Genomic DNA, 20293 nt, shown 5'->3' on the forward strand with positions numbered 1-20293 from the left:
TGGGGAAAGGCCACACTGTAAGGCCTTTTAACGGAGGCAGACCGAGGGCCCGGGAACTGCAGAATACCCTCGACCTGTGTAACTGTGTGTCAATCTGAGAAATAACGGCACACAGTACATTTTGAGGCATGTATACAGTTTTAAGTTTTGAAATGTAATGACAGTAGTTTGTGTCGGACTGTAAAAATGTTTTATTCTGCACTGTTCGCAATTTACAGACATGTACCTTTGCAGTGGTTTAATTGAGACATTTATGAATAAAGTTTATTTTTGAAATAAAGAAAAGAAGGTAGAAGAGAGTATGTGTGGGGTGTGTGGGATCCTTGATTATGCTGCCTGCTTTTCTGAAGCAGCAGGAAGCGTAGGCCGTGTCAATGGATGTGAGGCTGATTTGAGTGATGGACTGGGCTTCATTCACGGCCCTTTGCAGTTTCTTGTGGTCTGGCAGAGCTGAAGACATACTAAGCTGTGATACAGCCAGAAGGAATGCTTTCAATGGTGCGTCTGTAGAAGGCGGTGAGAGCTGTAGTGGCAAATTTCCAAATTTCCTTTGTGGGAAAGTCGAGGCATTTGTGAACTTTCCTAACTATAGCATCCACGTAGAGGGCCAGGATAGGTTGTTGGCGACCACCTAAAAACTTGAAGCATATTGAAGTCCCTCATGATTATTGCAATATATCATTTTTTATGTGCCTTTTTTATCTCCTGATTTATTTTCTGCCCCAATCCTGACTACTGCTAAGGAGGCTGTACATAACACCTATCCCACATTTGCGATTTGTTAACTCTACCCGCAGAGACTCTATGCCTTCTGATCCTACATCACTTCTTGCTATCGATTTAACTTCATTCCTTACTAACAATGCAACCCCTCTTCCTTTGCCCTTCTGCCTGTCTTTCCAGTAGGACACATATCCTTGGATATTTAGATCCCAACCCTGATCCCCTTGCAGTCACGTTGCTGTAATGCCCACAACATCAATTTCAATGTGCGCAACAAGCTCTTTTTTTTGGTTCATACCCAATTCAATCCAATTAATGTCCAATTCAAAATCTCAAAAAGGGATACATTCCAGATCCAAGCTGACAAGACAGGCTGGCTGCTTCCTATCTTGGGTTTGATCTACAATCCAAGCTGATTGGAGCAGACATTCCACCTCCTCCAAGGCTTGATCTCACTTGTATCTTAGCCAAAAGGCCTGGATACCACTTTTAAAAATTGCTTCAAATGGCACCTCAGTGTACCTTGTTTCGTACACTGCATGCATTTAGGTACAACACCCTCAGTCCTGCATTGACCACCTCCTTCCTCATACTTTGTCACCTTTTTTGCTCTGCCTAAGGTTAGATTCCTGCCACCTTCTATACTTTGTTCTATTACATGATATGGAAATTTTACTAATCGCTCCTGAGCCCTCAGCTCCATGATGAAGACCGTGCCATTCGAACAGGTCTCCCTTCTCCAATAATGATGCCAATGAATTCAAACCCATTCCTCCCGCACCAATCTTTGAGCCACGCATTTACCTCCCTAATCTTATTGACCCTGTGCCAATTAGCTCTTGGCTCAGGGAGTAATCCAGAGATTATTACCTTTTTGGCTCTCCTTCTTAATTTAGCTCCTAGCTGTTCATACTCTGTTCCTGTTTTAACTACGTCGTTGTACCTATGTGGACCATGACAACTGGATTTTTACCCTTCCACTCCAAGTTCCACTGCATCCCAGATGAGATTTCCCAAACTCGAGCACAAGGTAGGCAACACAACTTTTGAGATTCTCAATCCTGGTTACAGACAAAAGTGTCAATGCCCCTAATTATACTACCGCCAATTATGACAGAAGGCACATTCTGTGAAAAAGTGGTTGAATGTCGTAAACAAAAAGCAAAATACTGCAGATTTTATTTAACAACTATCGTCTGAACCAATCAAGGGCACCTACAAATCGGGCTGAAAAAACCACCCCTAGAGCCGCGCGCTCTTCAGGAATATGCAAAAATAAAGTTCTATTTTCACTTATTAATCGGGGGGGGGGGTGGAGCGCGAACGCAGTCCCCCACTACCACAAATTTTGCAGTTGAATATCCCGCATTTGGGAACATCGCAGGCATCAGCACACCTGAATGGGCTCCTTCTGTACTGTAGGGATTCTATGGAATCGAATCACCAGGTTAAAGTCCAACAGGTTTATTTCACCTGATGAAGGGGCAATGCTCTGAAACATCGTGCCACCTGTTTTACTAATAAACCTATTGGAATTTAACCTGTTGTTGTGAGACTACTTACTGTGCCCACCCCAGTCCAACGCTGACAACTGCACATTGTGAAATCAAATATATTTCAAGGCCTTTCAGAGAAAATTACCTACAACAGCACCATCCATTAGAAAATAATCAACTTCTATTTTGTATTAATGCAGTTTCCTACTACCACAAATTTTGCAATCCAGTATACCCCAGGGTGCAATGAGCCAAAAGTCATTTTTGAAGCAGCTGGAGGAGTTTTTGTTTCTGAATGAATGAATTTTTCGAAAAGGGTCAATAGCGTATCCTTCTCTAAGTTTATTTCATGACAAAAAAGATACCACAGATAGGATAGCTAGCACACATGCAGAAGTGAGCGTGAATGAAAAACAGCAGAAAACACGGGTGGTTGAAAAATAATTTCAAACAAAAGCAAAATACTGTTGATTATAGGTCTTCAGAACAAAACACCTATTTTTTGATTTTTTAATCGGGGGAGAGTGCGAACGCAGTCCCCCACTACCACAAATATTGCGGTCGAGTATCCCGCATTTGGGGACATTGCAGGCGTCAGCACACCCGGAGTGCAATGGGATAGCCTCGTCCTGGGCAAACTACCTTTTTTTCCCCAAAAATATACTTTATTCATAAAAATCTCAAATAAACCATTGCAAATCTACATGTCTATGAATTGCAAACAGTGCAGAATTAAAACTTTTTACAGTTCTATACAAATTACAGTCATAACATTTCAATACTTAAAACTATATACATGCCTCAAATTTTACTGTGTGCCGTTATTGCTCAGATTGGCACACAGTTACGCAGGTCAAGGGTGTTCTGCAGTTCCCAGGCCCTCGGTCTGCCTCTGTAAAAAGGCCTTACAGTGTGGCCTTTCCCCATTGTGCCTTTGCGGCGGCTGCTCCAAGCTTCAGCACGTCCCTCAGCAAGTAGTCCTGGACCTTGGAATGTGCCAGTCTGCAACACTCGGTCGAGAACAGTTCTTCCAACTGGAAGATCAGCAAGTTTTGGGCGGACCAAAGTGCGTCCTTCACCGAGTTGATGACCCTCCAGCAGCAGTTGATATTTGTCTCGGTATGCGTCCCCGGAAACAGCCCGTAGAGCACAGAGTCCTGCGTCACTGAGCTGCTCGGGACGAACCTCGACAAATACCACTGCATCTCACTCCAGACCTTCTTTGCAAAGGCACATTCCACAAGGAGGTGTGCGACCGTCTCATCAGCCCCGCAGCCACTTCGAGGGCAGCGTGCGGTGATGTTGAGACCTCGAGTGTGCATAAAGGTTCTGATGGGGAGTGTCCTTCTCACCACCAGCCAAGCCGGGTCTTGGTGCTTGTTTGTGAGTTCTGGTGATGAGGCGTTCTGCCAGATGACACTGACAGTCTGCTCAGGGGACCATCCAACAGGATCCGCCATCTCCTTTTCTCTCAGGGCCCAAGGACGATACGCGCTGATCACTGCTTAATCGCCATGTGGTCAAAGGTGTGTTTGCGGAAAAATTTCTCCACAAAGGACAGGTACTGCTTTACAGTCCAACTACTCGGAGCGTTCCGCAGCAGTGTGGCCAGACCTGTCCTCTGCAACACTTGGGACAGGTAGAACCCCAAAAAGTAGTAGCACTTGCTGTTAGTGTACCGAGGATCTATGTACAGCTTGATGCAGCCGCACACAAAGGTGGCCATCAGGATGAGGGCAGCGTTTTCTTTTTAATACAGTGGTTAGCACTGCTGGCAACATGTAAGACTTTTGAAACTAACTTATCCGGTGAAGGTGAACGTTTGGTCCTGTAGAGCTCTGAGATTATGCCCTCAGCTCCTAAATGCACCCACAAGGAGAAACAGCCTTTGGGTTTGTACCTTGCCAAGCCCCCTGAGAGTGCTATGCGTCTCAGTAAGAATCCTACAGTGCAGAAGGACGCCATCAATCCATCAACTTTGCACTGACCACAATCCCACACAGGCCCTATTCCCATAACCGCATGTATTCACCCTAGCTAGTCTCCCGACACCTTCAGGATTTGAGGAGAGATACAAGGGGCTTGGGAGTTTCCTTTAGACTTTCATTTCTGTTTGGGCCATTCCCCCTTCCTTTTTAGGGGGCTGCCCCTCTTAATTTGTCCCTAAGTTAATTTGAGTTCGTTAACTCGTCGGGCTGTCAAAAGAAATATAAGGGGCTTGGTGATAAGGGTTGGAATGGCATGGCAGGAGTTAAGCAGGACAATTTTCTGCAGCTAGAGATCTGAAACCGGCCACATGTGGTAGCTTGTGCTACCATATAAACCTGTTGGACTTTAAGCTGGCGTTGTGAGGCTGCTTATTGTGTCCACGCCAGCCCAACGCTGGCATCTCCGCATTATGGTTTCAAAATGAATTTGCAGATTTACTGGAATGGGGTATTCCTTTGTACTTTGTTTTTTGTTCGGGCAGTTCCCCCTCATTTTTGGGGAGCTGCCCCTTTTAATTTGTCCCTGTGTTAATTTATTGGGTTGGCATTGAAAAATATCGGACTGGGATGTAGGGTTGCTATGGAGCTGGATTACTCCGGCTTGGCTCTGACTCAGACTTTCGTCATCACAATTTTTTTGTGGTCAGGAGAAGTTGTTGAGTAAGTTTACATTTCCGCTCTATTCAGCCAATCGCTCACTCAGAGCCCCAGTGGAATCGAGGCGGGAGCGAGTGAATCCGGATCCCAGTCCGCTTGTGAAGAGGGTGAGAGCGGATCGGGATCCAGACTGAGCCCTGGATACTGGCTGGAAGTTAAGACGTTGCGGGGATGGAGCAGTTATTCCGTCTCCTGTTGCTGCCTGCCCTCTTCCAGCTCCGGGCCGGCGGTGCAGAAGGTGAGGGAGTGAGTGAGAGGGGGAACAGGGAGACAGGCAAATCCCGCACAGCGGGGAATGAATGGGAGCTGACTCCAGGGAGTTGGTCAGATCCCCTCTCCCGCCCCTGCACAGGGATATCGGAGTCACTGCAGAGACTCCCAGCGATTCCATTCCTCCTCTCTGCAAAGGGCGCTTTCTTTTCATTGCTCAGACTCTACTTCCGTCAATAAATTGCCTCCAGAAGGGGCGGCAGAGGGCTGAGCACTGCTGTCTCACAGCACCAGGGACCTGGGTTCCGTTCCTGCCTGGGCTGATAGTCTGTGTGGAGCTTGCACATTCTCCCCGTGTCTGCCTGAGTTTCCTCCCGCACTCCAAAGATGTGCGGGTTAGGTGGATTGGCCACGTGAAATTAGCGCCAGGGTAAATGGGCAAAGGCCCTGGGTGGGATAGTGTTCACGCAGATTCAATGGGCTGAACTCCTGCCTAACCAGTGACCCCCCCCCCCCCACCCCCCCCGGCCGCTCCCCCCCACCCCCCCCGGCTGCTCCCCCCCCCCCCCCGGCTCACCCCCTCCTTCCACCCCCCCCCGGCTCGCCCCCTCCTTCTCCCCCCCCGCTCGCCCCCTCCTTCTCCCCCCCGCTCGCCCCCTCCTTCTCCCCCCCGCTCGCCCCCTCCTTCTCCCCCCCCGCTCGCCCCCTCCTTCTCCCCCCCGCTCGCCCCCTCCTTCTCCCCCCCCGCTCGCCCCCTCCTTCTCCCCCCCCGCTCGCCCCCTCCTTCTCCCCCCCCGCTCGCCCCCTCCTTCTCCCCCCCCGCTCGCCCCCTCCTTCTCCCCCCCGCTCGCCCCCTCCTTCTCCCCCCCCGCTCGCCCCCTCCTTCTCCCCCCCCGCTCGCCCCCTCCTTCTCCCCCCCCGCTCGCCCCCTCCTTCTCCCCCCCCGCTCGCCCCCTCCTTCTCCCCCCCCGCTCGCCCCCTCCTTCTCCCCCCCCGCTCGCCCCCTCCTTCTCCCCCCCCGCTCGCCCCCTCCTTCTCCCCCCCCGCTCGCCCCCTCCTTCTCCCCCCCCCGCTCGCCCCCTCCTTCTCCCCCCCCCGCTCGCCCCCTCCTTCTCCCCCCCCCGCTCGCCCCCTCCTTCTCCCCCCCCCCCCGCTCACCCCCTCCTTCTCCCCCCCCGCTCACCCCCTCCTTCTCCCCCCCCGCTCGCCCCCTCCTCCCCGTTTCCTTTCAGGCTCTTTTAACCAATCCCGCCTGTCCCTTGCACTATACTCAGCTGCTTTCATAAACTCCTCCTCCCCCAAGGGATTGAAGCCTTGTCTTTCAGGTGAGGGTGAAGAGCGTAGGAGTTGTCCACAGTGTTGTTAGCTGATATCAATCCCTCAAATCAACGCACCAAAAAAAAGTCCTGAAGTTTCCGGCTGGTAACCCTGCTGTCGGGAACGGAGATTTGGCTGAGGGACAAATTTTCCATCCTCACTTGCAGTGGTGACTGGCCATGAATGGCTCATTGTTGTCACACTGTGGAATCATGCTGTGCACAAACTGGCAGTCATGTTTTCTACATTAGGGCATTGATTGTCCTTCATTGTGTCCTTTCATGGGGCTACATATAGAGTTTGGGGTGTACTGAGGTCGTAGAATCCCTACAGTGCAAGTGGAGGCCATTTGGCCCATCAACCCCGCACCAACAACAGTCCCATCCAGGCCCTACCCTTGTAACCCCATGTATTTACCCTAGCTAGTCCCACTGACACTAAGGGGCAATTTAGTTTGGCCAATCACCCTAACCCCTCATCTTGGGGCACTAAGGGGCAATTTAGTTTGGCCAATCACCCTAACCCCTCATCTTGGGGCACTAAGGGGCAATTTAGCATGGCCAATCAACCTAACCCGCACATCTTTGGAGTGATGTGGAGATGCCGGCATTGAACTGGGATGGGCACTGTAAGAATTCACACAACACCTGTCCAACAGGTTTATTTGATATCACAGGCTTTCAGAGGCTGCTCCATGAGGTGAGTGGAGAGTTGGGTTCACAAACATGGCATATATAGACTGGGACTCAATTGCAAGATAATGGTTGGAATGCGAGTCTTTTCAGGTAATCAAGTCTTTGGAGTGTGGGAGGAATGATGTGGAGATGCTGGCTTTGGACTGGGTAAACACAGTAAGAAGTCTCACCGCACCAGGTTAAAGCCCATCCAGTTTATTTGGTAGTAAACTCACAAGCTTTCGGGATTTGCCCCTTCGTCAGGTGAGTGGAGAGTTCTTGTCTCAATCAGAGCATATCATATTACTATCAAATAAACTGGTTGGATTTTACCCTAGTGTTGTGAGACTTCTTACTGTATGTGAGGAAACCAGAGAACTCGGAGGAAACCCATGCAGACACGGGGAGAACATGTAGACTGAACACAGACAGTCACCAGAGACTGGGATTGAACCCAGGTCCCTGGCGCTGTGAGACAGCAGTACTAACCACTGTGCCACCCAAAATCATGGAGGTGTTCCAGAAGAGGGTCTGTCTTTCCAACTTTCTTCGATACTCAGCAGATCAGGCAGCAACTGTGGAGAGAAACAGGTTGGGATTCAGGTTGGGATGGCCTTTCATCAGAATGGAAGGAAGGTAGAAATATCAGAGTTTATAAGCAAGAGGAAGTGGGGGACAGGAGGAGAACAAAAGTACATTCAATATCAGTGTTTCACTGTCCCACTTCGAGAGATTACATTTGCTGTTTTATGTTATTCAGTCGGAGGAAGAGAAGTATTTGGTGTCCGTGGTTCCTCGGTTTTATTGGATCCAGAATATGAAGCCAATCTCAGTGAGAGTGGAGTTATGTGGACATTCATCGGCAGCAATGGGAAACTGGTTACCATTTTGGATTACGTACCAAATCACCCAATGGAGGAACCAAATAAGCACTTCAAATCTCGCTTACAATTCAATTCATCCAATGGGGCGCTGACGTTAAATGATTTAAACTCCGGTGACCAAGGGGTTTATTGCATGACTGTCGATGACAAATTAAAATGGAATGCATCCCTAAAACTCATTGGTAAGTCATTTGGATATTCTCAGTTTAAAAGTGTTGCCACTCAGACAACAAAAAAGCCTATTTCCATTGACTCCACATTCACAGAGTCATAGAGGTTTACAGCTTGGAAACAGGCCCTTCAGCCCAACTTGTACATGCTGCCCCTTTTTTTAACATCTAAGCTAGCCCCAATTGCCCATGTTTGGCCCATTTTCCACTAGACCCATCTTATCCATGTAATAATCAATGTTTTTTAAAAGACAAAATTGTACCTACCTCTACTACTAACTCTGGTAGATTGTTCCAGACACTCACCATCCTCTGTATGAAAAAAAATGCCCATGTGGACTCTGGATTCAGGCCTATCATAGAACTCCTACAGTGCAGAAAGTGGCCATTCGGCCCATCAAGCCTGCACCAACAATAATCCCACCTAGGCCCTATTCAAGTAACACTGCATATTTACCCTGCTAATCCCCTTGACAGTAGGGTCAATTTAGCATGGCCAATCAACCTGACCTGCACGTCTTTGGAATGTGGGAGGAAACTGGAGCACTCCGAAGAAACCCATACAGACGTGGGGAGAGAATGTGCAAACTCCACACGCAGACAGTGACCCAAGGCTGGAATTGAACCCAGGATCCTGGGGATGTGAGGCAGCAGCGCTAACCAGCATGCCATCGACAAAATCCTTGCCTCGTCTGGATTTTGAACGCGGGAGCTCTCACATTCACACTTAGGGTTGTCAACCCTCCAGGACTGGAGGGCTTTTGAACCAGATGATTGGAAGCTTTTAATAGAGGACTGGTAATGAAGGGTACAGGTGGGCAGTATCAGGTTGAGATTGTCTGAAATCCCAAAACTGAATGCACTGTGGCTCACAGAGAACCTTGAATCATAGAATAGAATCAGAATCCCTACAGTGCCGAGGGAGGCCATTTGGCCATCAAGCCTGCAGCAACCACAATCCTACCCAGACCCTATCCCTGTGACCCCATCCATAACTCCAGGTATTTAGCCTGCTAATGTCCCTGACACCAAGGGGCAATTTAGCGCAGCCAATCCACCTAAAGCAGTGTGGGAGGAAACCCACGCAGACACGGGGAAAATGTGCAGACTCCGAGCAGACAATCACCCAAAGCCAGAATTGAACCCGGGTCCCTGGCATTGTGAGGCAGCAGTGTTAACCACTGTGCCACCGTGCTGCCCAAAGCCATGGAGACTTTGCAGACAAGGGTCTCTCTTTCCAACCTTCGTCAATACTCGGCAGATCAGGCAGCATCTGTGGAGAGAAACAGAGATTCAGGTTGGGATGGCCTTTCATCAGAATGGAAGGAAGGTAGAAATATCAGAGTTTATAAGCAAGAGGAAGTGGGGGACAGGAGGAGAACAAAAGTACATTCAATATCAGTGTTTCACTGTCCCACTTCGAGAGATTACATTTGCTGTTTTATGTTATTCAGTCGGAGGAAGAGAAGTATTTGGTGTCCGTGGTTCCTCGGTTTTATTGGATCCAGAATATGAAGCCAATCTCAGTGAGAGAGGAGTTATGTGGATATTCATCGGCAGCAATGGGAAGCTGGTTACCATTTTGGATTACGTACCAAATCACCCAATGGAGGAACCAAATAAGCACTTCAAATCTCGCTTACAATTCAATTCATCCAGTGGGGCGCTGACGTTAAATGATTTAAACTCCGGTGACCAAGGGGTTTATCGCATGACTGTCGATGACAAATTAAAATGGAATGCATCCCTAAAACTCATTGGTAAGTCATTTGGATATTCTCAGTTTAAAAGTGTTGCCACTCAGACAACAAAAAAGTCTATTTCCATTGACTCCACATTCAGACCTATCACAGAATCCCTACAGTGCAGAAGGAGGCCATTTGGCCCATCAAGTCTGCACAATCCCATTCACGTGCCCTATTCACGTAACCTCACGTATTTATCCTGCTAGTCTGCCTGATACTTTAGCCAATTTAGCCAATCAACCTAACCCACACATCTTTCAGGCTGTGGGAGGAAACCCACGCAGACACGAGGAGAATGTGCAGACTCCACTCAGTCAATGACCCAAGGCTGGAATTGAACTTGGGACCCTGGCGCTGTGAGACAGCGGTGCTAACCACTGTACTACCATGCCACCCACAAAACCTTGGGCTCATTTGGGATTTGAACCCAGGACCTCTCGGCATTCACGTTTAGGGTTGTCAACCCTCCAGGATTGGAGGGCTTTTGAACCAGATAATTGGAAGTTTTTAATAGGGGACTGGTGATGAAGGGCAGTATTGGGATTAAGATTGTATTCCGTTTTGGGATTTCAGACAAATAGGCTGACAGGGAACCTTGAATCATAGAATAGAATCATAGAGTCCCTGTAGCGCAGAGGGAAGCCATTCGGCCCATCGAGCCAACACCGCCGACAATCCCACCCAGGCCCTATTCCCGCAACCCCATGCATTTACCCTAGCTGATCCCCCTGACAGTAAGGGGCAATTCAGCATGGCTAATCAACCTAACCCGCACACCTTTGGACTGTGGGAGTAAACTGGAGCACTCGGAGGATGCCTACACAGATATGGGGGGAATGTGCAAATTTCACATGGACAGTGACCCGAGGCCGGAATTGAACCTGGGTCCCTGGTACTGTATGGTGCAGTACATCTTAAAAATTCTGCTAATGAGCTAAATATGAACTAAACAGAATATTCGTTTAAATTCATTCTTGGGACATGGGCATCACTGGCTGACCAGCATTTATTTCCCATCCCTAGTTGCCTTTGGAGGGCAGTTGAAAGTCAACCACATTGCTGTGGCTCTGGAGTCACACGTAGGCCAGACCAGTTAAGGACAGCAGATTTCCTTCTTTAAAGGACATTAGTGAACCAGATTGGTTTTTACAACAATAGTTTCATGGTCATCGGTAGATTCTTAATTCCAGATTATTTTTGTTGAATTCAAATTCTTCTTGGCAGGATTATGAACCCGGGGCCCCAGAACATTAGCTGTGTTTCTGAATTAATAGTCGAGTGATAATACCACTAGGCCATCACCTCCCCCGTGTATTTTAATTTCCTTGCACTGATATTGTCCAGTGATTACTGATGGATGAACATAAGAACTAGGAGCAGGAGTAGGCCATCTGGCCCCTCGAGCCTGCTCTGCCATTCAATAAGATCATGGCTGATCTTTTTGTGGACTCAGCTCCACTTACCTGTCCGCTCACCATAACCCTTAATTCCTTTACTGTTCAAAAATTTATCTATCCTTGCCTTAAAAACATTCAATGAGATAGCCTCAACGGCCTCACTGGCCAGAGAATTCCTCAGATTCACAACCTTATAAAAGGTTGATGGATGTCAACTCGATGTGGGATCTTTAGGTACATTGGCTAAATTCTCCCTCCGTGTATCCGAACAGGTACCAGAGTGTGGCGACTAGGGGATTTTCACAGTAACTTCATTGCAGTGTTAATGTAAATCTACTAATAAATAAACTTTAATTTTAAACTTTAAAACTGGAGCCAGCATGAAGCAAGACCTATTAACCTAAATGCTTGTTTTCCTGTCAGTGAATCAATTTAAGTCCCATGCATATTAAAAGGAGTCACCGAGGAATTGGTCAGAGTTTGCATTTGAGGAGGAAAAGCAGAACGGTTTAAGGATGTCACTCCTCCTGAGTGTGGGAGAAGCTTGGAGAAGGGAAAGGTTTAAGCAGCAGGATGAGAATTTCTTATTTAAAGCTTTGTAGGATGACAGTCAATGTCAGTCAGTTAAAGCAGTGGTGGGGGTTGCAAGCTATGTATAACGGATTTAAAAAGGGAGAAGATACAGGCAGCAGAGTTACAGATGTGCATGAGGTTTCTGGTGGATGAAAGGCAGGAGACCGGTTCGGAGAACAGTGAACAGAAAGTGCTGGAAAATCTCAGCATATCTGATAGAATCTGTGGAAAGAGAATACATGTCGAGCCTTGGTGCTCTGGTGAAGGGTCAGCCAGACTCAAAATATTGGCACCATTCTCTCTCAGCAGATGCTGTCAGACCTGCTGAGATTTTCCAGTGTTTCCTGTTTTTGTTTCGGATTCCAGCATCCACAGTTCTTTGCTTTTATAGTACATTGGAACAGTGGAGACTGGAGTGAGGAAGTGATGGTTGAATGTATCAACTGGGCTGGTGTGTGGACAAAGCCAGATAGTGTTACAGAAAGGAAATGTAGGAATAGGGATGTTTAATTGCAATTGTATAGGGTGTTGGTGAGGCCGCACCTGGAGTATTGTGTGCAGTTTTGGTGTCTTTATTTGAGGGAGGTGTCCTTGCTCTGGAGGGAATGCAACAGAGGTTTACCAGACTGATTACTGGGATGGCAGGTCTGTCATATGAGGAGTGACTAAGTCAGTTAGGATTATATTCACTGGAGTTTAGAAGAGTGAGGGGGGATCACATAAAATTCTAACAGGGTTAGACTGGGTAGATTCAGAAACAATGCCCCTGATTATGGGGGAGTCCTGAACTAGGGATCATAGTTTGAGGATAAGGGGTATACCTTGTAGGACTGAGGTGAGGGAAATCTCTTCATCTAGAGGACGGTGAATGTTTGGAATTAACCACCACAGTAGCTGAGGACAAAACGTGTGATTTCAAGAAGGAATTAGATTATAGCTCTTGGGGCCAAAGGGATCAAGGCTTGGGTTGTTTTCTCTGGAGCAGAGAAGATTGAGGAACAACCTGATTGAGATGCTCAAGAGTGTGAGGGGCATGGACAGAGTGGATAGGGAGCAGCTGTTCCTCTTAGTTGAAGGGTCAGTTATGAGAGGACACAAGTTAAAAGTGAGAGGTGGAGGATTAGGGGAGATTTAAGGAAAAACTTTTCATCCGGAGGGTGCTGATGGTCTGGAATGTGCTTCGTGGGAGGGTGGTGGAAGCGGGATGCTTCACATCCTTTAAACAGTATTTGGATGAGTACTTGGCATGCCGTAACATTCAAGACTATGGGCCAACTGCTGGCAAATGGAATTAGGTGGGCAGGTCAGGGCCTTTTGTGAATCAGTGCAGACTTGATGGGCCAAAGGGCCTCTTCTGCACTGCAGTATTCCGTGATCCTGTGATATGTGGGGGAAAGTGGCATCAGGATATTGAATTTAATGATCATCCATGATCCAAATGAATGGTGGAGGGCTCGAAGGGCTGAATGGCCTGCTCCTGCTTCCAATTTTTATGTGTTGGGATACTTTGTGATAGGATTATGGAGTTAAAAATTCATCTCCAGGTTGAAGCGTTATGAGATGTGTAAAAGACGTCTTATTGACAGCGCTAGCAGTCAATGCTGAGCAGCAATGTGGTATTAATGCTCGGTCCTGTTTATCTCTTCAGAAGTACTTCCTGAACCTTCAATTGTTGGCAATTCCACCTGCATGGATACCACCGTTGAACTGACCTGTCGAGTATCTGCAGGGACAGCGAGCTCCACTCTGTGGTGGAAAGATGACGAAGTGATAACAGATGGCCAACAATATCAACTAATGCAAAACAACAGCACGTTGATTATTTCCAGAGCCATCAAGTCAAACTGCGGGAATTATACTTGCATCGTGGAGAACCCTGTTAGCAAGAGGACCAAGTCATATGCCCTTACTATTCATGGTGAGTCAAGCCAGTACTTAGTTGCAAGAACAGGAAATATTGGATGAACTCAGCAGGTCTGGCAAGTCTCAGCAGGTCTAAGGAGAAGAAAAAATACAGTTTTGATTTGCTTTTGGTTTGATTTGCTTTATTAGGGCCACATGTATTAGTATACAATGAAAAGTACTGTTTCTTCCTTCCTATACAGACAAAGCATATATTTAATAGAGAAGGAAAGGATAGTGTGCAGAATGTAGTGTTATATCTAGGACGTAGAGAAAAATCAACTTAGTGCAAGGTCGGCCCATTCAAGAGTTTGATTGCAGCAGAGTAGAAGCTGTTCTTGAGTTAGTTGATATGTGTATCTTTTTCCTGAAGGAAGAAGGTGGAAGAGGGAATGTCCAGGGTGGCGTGGGGTCCTTAATTAAATTGGCTGCTTTGCCGAGGCAGCAGGGAGTGTAGACAGTCAGTGGATGGGAGGCTGGTTTGCATGATGTATTGGGCTACATTTCACAACCTTTGTAGTTTATTGCGGTCTTGGGCAGAGCAGGAGCCATACCAAGCTGTGATACTGCCAGAAAGAATGCTTTTTATGGTGCATCTGTAAAAGTTGGTGAGAGTCTTGGTCAATGGATTCAAAATGTTAACTGTGCTTCTCTCTCCCCAGATGCTGTCAGACTTGCTGGGTTTATCCAGATAGTTACTTTCTGAATGAAAAATAATATTTTAGTGATATCCCTTGCATTCAACCTTTAACATTGTGTTCTACTATTCTCATTTTTTTTTAACATGGATTGGCCCACAAATGATCTGAAATTTCCATGGGTGAGAATGGAAAAATCATGGACTGGTATTGCACAATTTAAACCATTTTCCTGCCATTTCCTTTGCAGTTAGCAGTGGCAGTCAGAGAGTACTGGCAAGATGTTCGATGTGGGAAGCAGAAAATATTTGGTTTGTGCCCGGTGAAACAGTCACTTCAGGGACAGAGTTGGATGTACTTTACACTGCATCCTAAATACATGGTTGATAGCTTAGCATTGAATCCATGAAGTGGGGAGGGTTGTATCTTCCAGCATACAAGATCTTGATAACTATACCTACAGTGTGAAATGTTACTGCCTACTCTGATTTGGGAAGCAGTCTAAGTTAAAAATAATGGCCAGAATTCTCCAGTCTCCTACGCCACCGCTGTCAGTGAGAATGGAGAATTTGACGCTCAGCCAAACCTCTGTTCACGGCAGCGGGACTGGAGAATCCCAGATGCGGATGAGTTCGGAGATTTTGGCCAATGTATTTGTTTCAGATGAAAATGAAGTGAGGATAGAGGAGGGAAGAATGAGGCCTTTAAGTGATGTTTTACAATAGAGAATAGTAGAATCACAGAATTCCTCCAGTACAGAAGGAGGCCAGTGGGCCCATTAAGTCTACGCTGACAACCATCCCACCCAGGCCCTATCCCCCTAATCCCACGTATTTACCCTGCTAATCTTCCTGAACTAAGGAACAATTTACTACCTAACCCGCACATCTTTTGGAATGTGGGAGGAAACTGGAGCACCTGGAGAAAACCCACGCAGACATGGGGAGAATGTGCAGACTCCACACAGACAGTCACCCGAGGCTGGAATTGAACCTGGGTCCCTGGCATTGTGAGGCAGCAGTGCTAACCACTGTAGCAGACAATGGTCAATGTTGCATTCCTGGTGATTTTGGAATGGGAATGAGATGGTAGCATTTTACATGGTCCAGGCAGATATGGCAGTGAATGGATAAGCCAGAAGTCCACCATATCTGACCAAGTCTGCATCCCTTGGATTTGTAAGGGAGCAGAGATAAGAACCACATTGGGTGAGCAGCCAGGGTGAGAGACAGTATTGGTTTGACTGGGGGCTAGGGCATCGAAGATGGAGATGAGGATGTAGTTGGGCAAATCAGTAACTCCAGATATGTCATACTGAATAGAGAGTGAAAGGCTAGGCAGTTGGAACTTTGTAAATGCTGTCGTAAGTAAATTTGCAACAAGTGTTTTCCATGGGTGATGCAGCAAGTAGGCTAAGAGATTTATAAGAGTTTCATTTGGGCTGGCGTAAGGGCTGAGTTGGGCAATGGTGTGACGAAAGAGGGAAGGCTATTTTGGTGATAGGCTTATGGGATAGAAAGTTTAGCCCAGGTCTGAAGAAGGTGAAATGTATTCAAGCTACACTGTGTAATGTTACTGTATTCACTGGTGTTGTCTTATTCTCAGACCTGTTTAATTGTTCAGAAAGATTTTGTATATTTGATCGCCATCAATTCTATCTGTATATGATAACCAGCACGTGGAGGACCTTGCTACTAATACAGGAGGTGTATTAATGTTTAACACAGCAGACTTCAATTGCTACATTTATGAGGGGCAAAATGTCCCTGTTTACATTTTGCGATCTGGTTTGGCTAAAAGTGTAACAAAAATAATATTTCTATTTCAGGTCTTACAAATATGTACCATGGCACTGTGGCATTTTCTAGCGCTGCATTTGTGACTGCTGTTGCCACACTGTTAACTGCTGTTATAACCGTTTTGAGTAAAGCCCCATACTGGAGTAAGCACTGCAAAGAAAGTAAGAGAAATTGTTCTTTGTACTGTTTTGTATTAAAAAGTTAAATCTTATTAGAAATCCTGTGAAACCTTTAAATATTAAATTTTGGACCTCGACTTTTAGCATGATTACTTTTATTGTGTGAATAATTTCTGCTCAAGTATTAAAAAGAACAAAGGAAGGTACAGCACAGGAACAGGCCCTTCGGTCCTCCAGGCCCTGCCTCTCATGATGCCCTAACCAAACTAAAAAAGAAACCTTCTGCCCTTAGTCCGTATCCCTCTATTTCCTCCTGTTCGTGTATTGGGTGTCAGCGAGGGGTAGTACCTTTGGTGGGGGAACATGTGTCCTTTCAGGGCAGTTGGTCCATCTTTTGCCCTCACCTGGCACTCAGCTCTCACCTGTGGCTCCCCGTAGCTGTTTGCATGCGACAGCAGCCACACCCCGGGCAACAGCCTCGACAAGCCGGCTAAACCAGGTGAGGGTAGCCAACGGCTCTCAACCCTCGGTGAGATAGGGAGTTGTCTATCCCAGCATGTGAAGACAGAGTCTGGCAGATTGACTGGAAGGTCCAACAGTCAAGAAGGCGGTCTCTGCAAGGTTAGTGGAACGCAAAGAGCAGGACAAGAACAGAAGATGTCCTGGTCATCTTCTGCGCCTAGTCTCACCTCCAGCCGTCTTGACTCTTGTCTTGCCACTGGATCTAGATGGGAATTGGGAAGAGAGAGTGAGGCTGACGCTGCGCAACTCTCCCTCACTTTAATCCAAATCAAGCGCTAGTTTCAACACCATCACCATCATCAGTGTCCTGTTCAACCCTTGAAGTCCTGTGCCGATGGGCGAGTGATGAAGCAGCAGGTGTGGATACACTGGGAGCTCTAGTCACCGAACTGCATGCAGGCAACTCAGGTCTAATGGTCGTTTTTCGCTGACTGAAGCAGCAGTGGAACTCGGCGTCTATCTGGGCGACTGAGCAGTCCTCTTCAGGAACGCACTGCTCACCTCCGTAGAATGAGCAAGGGGCTAGAAAAGGTGCCCTAAACATTGCCTGCTTCACTACACCCTGGCCAGTTTACCGCGGCTGGCAGGGATCCCATCTTGCGGTTGAGCAAACAAAATAAAACACAAGGTGACACCGCTCACCATTGGCACTTGGAATGCGCACACGCTTTTAGACAACCCTACAGCAGACAGACCAGAGAGAAGAACAGCTTTAGTTGCCAGAGAGCTTGCAGGATACAACATTGACATTGTAGCCCTGAGTGAAACTCGTCTTGCCAATGTAGGTCAGTTGACTGATACTGGAGGTGGATACATTTTTTTCTGGAGCAGTCGTGGCAGCGATGAGCGTCGTGATGCTGGAGTTGGATTTGCCGTCAGGAGCCACCTTGTTCGGAAACTTAATAGACTACCCAAGGGTGTGAACGACAGGCTTATGACATTACAGCTTCTGCTACAGAACAGAAGTCAAGCCACCCTGATCAGCGCCTACGCCCCCACAATGAACAGCCTGGACAAGATGAAAGACAAGTTCTACGAAGAACTAGACGCCCTCCTATCAGCAATGAGCAGCACTGACAAGCTGATCTTGCTTGGTGATTTCAGTGCAACAGTAGGGTGTGACTGCAATCTGGCAGTGAGTGATTGGGAGGCATGGAGAGGGCAAGTGTAACAGTAATAGCCTACTCTTACTGAAGACCTGTGCCGCACACAACCTCCTCATCACCAACACAACCTTCCATCTGCCTACCCGTAAAAAGACCTCCTGGATGCACCCCCGTTCTAAGCATTGGCATCTTAACGACTATGTCATTGTCAGGAGAAAAGACAGGCAGGATATCAGAGTGACCAAGGCCATGTGTGGTGCTGACTGCTGGACAGATCACAGGCTCATTGTCTCCAAAATGGGACTCCACATCAGACCCAAGAGGCAACCACAAGGAAGCAAGGTTATGAAAAGAATCAATGCAGCCAAGCTAAAGAACCCCAGCATAGCTTCAGCACTGGCTGAAGACTTAGAAATCAAACTTGCTGACCTACACCTTGCAGGCAGCGCTGAGGACGACTGGGAACGCTTCAGGGATGCTATCCATATATCTGCGCTGAAGACGCTCAGGCCCTCCACCTGCAAGCAGCATGATTGGATTGATGAGAATGATGAGGACATACAGGCTCTACTTGTTGAAAAGCACTATCTTCATCGGGCCTGTCAGAACGACCCAGCTTCAGCTGCCAAGAAAAATGCTTTTACCTGTGCTCGCAGGACAGCCCAGAATAAACTGCGTAAAATGCGGGATGCCTGGCTGAGTGCCAAGGCAGATGAAATACAGGGATACGCTGACAGAAACGACTTGAAACGGTTCTGTGAAGCCCTCGACACTCTCTATGGACCTCAATCTCTCGGGAGTTCCCCCCTCCTGAGCACAGATGGCACAACTCTCATTACAGAGAAGGCTCAGATCCTGCAGAGATGGGCTGGACACTTTGAAGCCGTCCCCAACCGACCCTCATCTATTAACGATGAGGCAATAGCCAGGATTCCCCAGGTTGATATCAGCAGCACCATGGATGACCCACCGGTAGTGACCGAAGTCACAATGTCAGTCAGCTTTCCAGTGGCAAAACCCCAGGGGTAGGTGCCATACCCGCAGAGATCTGTAAAGCTGCTGGTCCTGCACTTATCGAGAAGCTCACTGAGTTGTTCCAGTCCTTTTGGAAGCAAGGATCCATTCCTCAGGAACTTAAAGATGCTTCCATCGTACACCTCGACAAGAGGAAGGGCAATCGGCAAGTGTGCGACAACCACCGGGGAATCTCCCTGCTCTCCATCACAGGAAAAATCCTCACAAGAGTCCTGCTAAATCGTCTGGTCACTCATCTGGAGCTGGGCCTGCTTGCAGAGTCACAGTGTGGCTTCTGCAAAGGTATTAGGACTACTGACATGATTTCTGCTGCGTGCTAACTTCAGGAGAAGTGTCAGGAACAGAATCTTGAGCTCTACACAACCGTTGTTGACCTCACGAAAGCCTTCGATACTGTAAGCTGACAAGGCCTCCAGAAAGGAGGATCATGTTAAAGTTCGACTGCCCTCCCAAATTCATTCAGACGGTACGCCAGTTCCATGGTGGCCAGAGTACTGGATGGCAGAGAATCGTCTGAGGCATTCCCAGTCACCAATGGCGTCAAACAGGGTTGTGTGCTCGGACCCACACTGTTCAGCATGATGTTTACTGCCATACTGAATGATGCCTTCCAGGACAGTGCTGGAATCAGCCTCAAGTACAGAGTGGATCGGAAGCTCTTCAACCTGAGGAGACTTCAAACTATCACCAAAGTGAAGGAGACTGTTCTGAGAGATTTGCTCTTTGCCGATGACTGTGCCCTGTATGCTGGCTCAGAGCCAGAGATGCAAGTCTGTATGGACAAATTTTCCATGGCTTGTAACAACTTTGGACTCACCATCAACATTAAAAAGACCAAAGTCATGCATCAGCCTGCTCCTCATGCACTGTACACAGAACCCATAATCACAATCAGAGGCAGAAACTACAGGCAGTGGACCAGTTCACTTATTCCAAGCAATGACTATTGATACAGAGTTAACTGCAGAATAGCAGAGGCAAGTTCTGCTTTTGGTAGACTGCGCTCCACTGCATGGGAACATCAAGGAATCAGCCCAGCAATAAAACTGAAGGTCTACAGTGCCGTGATACTCACTACCCTCCTGTATGCCTGTGAAACGTGGACTGTGTATCGAAGGCATTCGAGGCAGCTCAATCATTTCCACATGACTTGTCATTGCAGAATATTACGCATCAGATGGCAAGACAAAGTACCAGACACTGAAGTTCTCTCTAGAGCAAGTCTACCATCAGTCCACACACTGCTGATGAGAGTGCAGACCCGGTGGGCAGGTCATATCATCCGTATGTCAGACGAACGCATACCCAAGCAGCTCCTTTTTGGGGAACTCTCTGCTG

General features: G+C 47.6%; 1 protein-coding gene and 1 pseudogene across 3 annotated transcripts in view; one reads left to right on the forward strand and one right to left on the reverse strand.

The window, feature by feature from the left end:
• Positions 1-2734: 2734 nt before the first annotated feature.
• LOC145348778 (U1 spliceosomal RNA) lies at positions 2735-2881 on the reverse strand (annotated as a pseudogene).
• A 2006-nt stretch (positions 2882-4887) lies between these two features.
• LOC145348530 (uncharacterized) overlaps positions 4888-20293 on the forward strand; it is a 30921-nt gene continuing 15515 nt past the window's right edge. The window contains exons 1-5 of one of the 3 annotated variants that reach the window (XM_080196721.1): positions 4888-5102; positions 7796-8131; positions 9574-9879; positions 13483-13752; positions 16203-16334. In XM_080196721.1, the coding sequence (XP_080052847.1) occupies positions 5036-5102; positions 7796-8131; positions 9574-9879; positions 13483-13752; positions 16203-16334 (1111 nt within the window). In that variant the 5' untranslated portion in view covers positions 4888-5035. The remainder of the gene's footprint in view (positions 5103-7795; positions 8132-9573; positions 9880-13482; positions 13753-16202; positions 16335-20293) is intronic. The other 2 variants (XM_080196719.1, XM_080196720.1) reach the window with 2 other exon arrangements.

The sequence above is a fragment of the Carcharhinus amblyrhynchos genome, chromosome 9 (assembly GCF_965287045.1).
Source record: "Carcharhinus amblyrhynchos chromosome 9, sCarAmb.v2.hapA, whole genome shotgun sequence".
Classification (NCBI taxonomy): domain Eukaryota; kingdom Metazoa; phylum Chordata; class Chondrichthyes; order Carcharhiniformes; family Carcharhinidae; genus Carcharhinus; species Carcharhinus amblyrhynchos.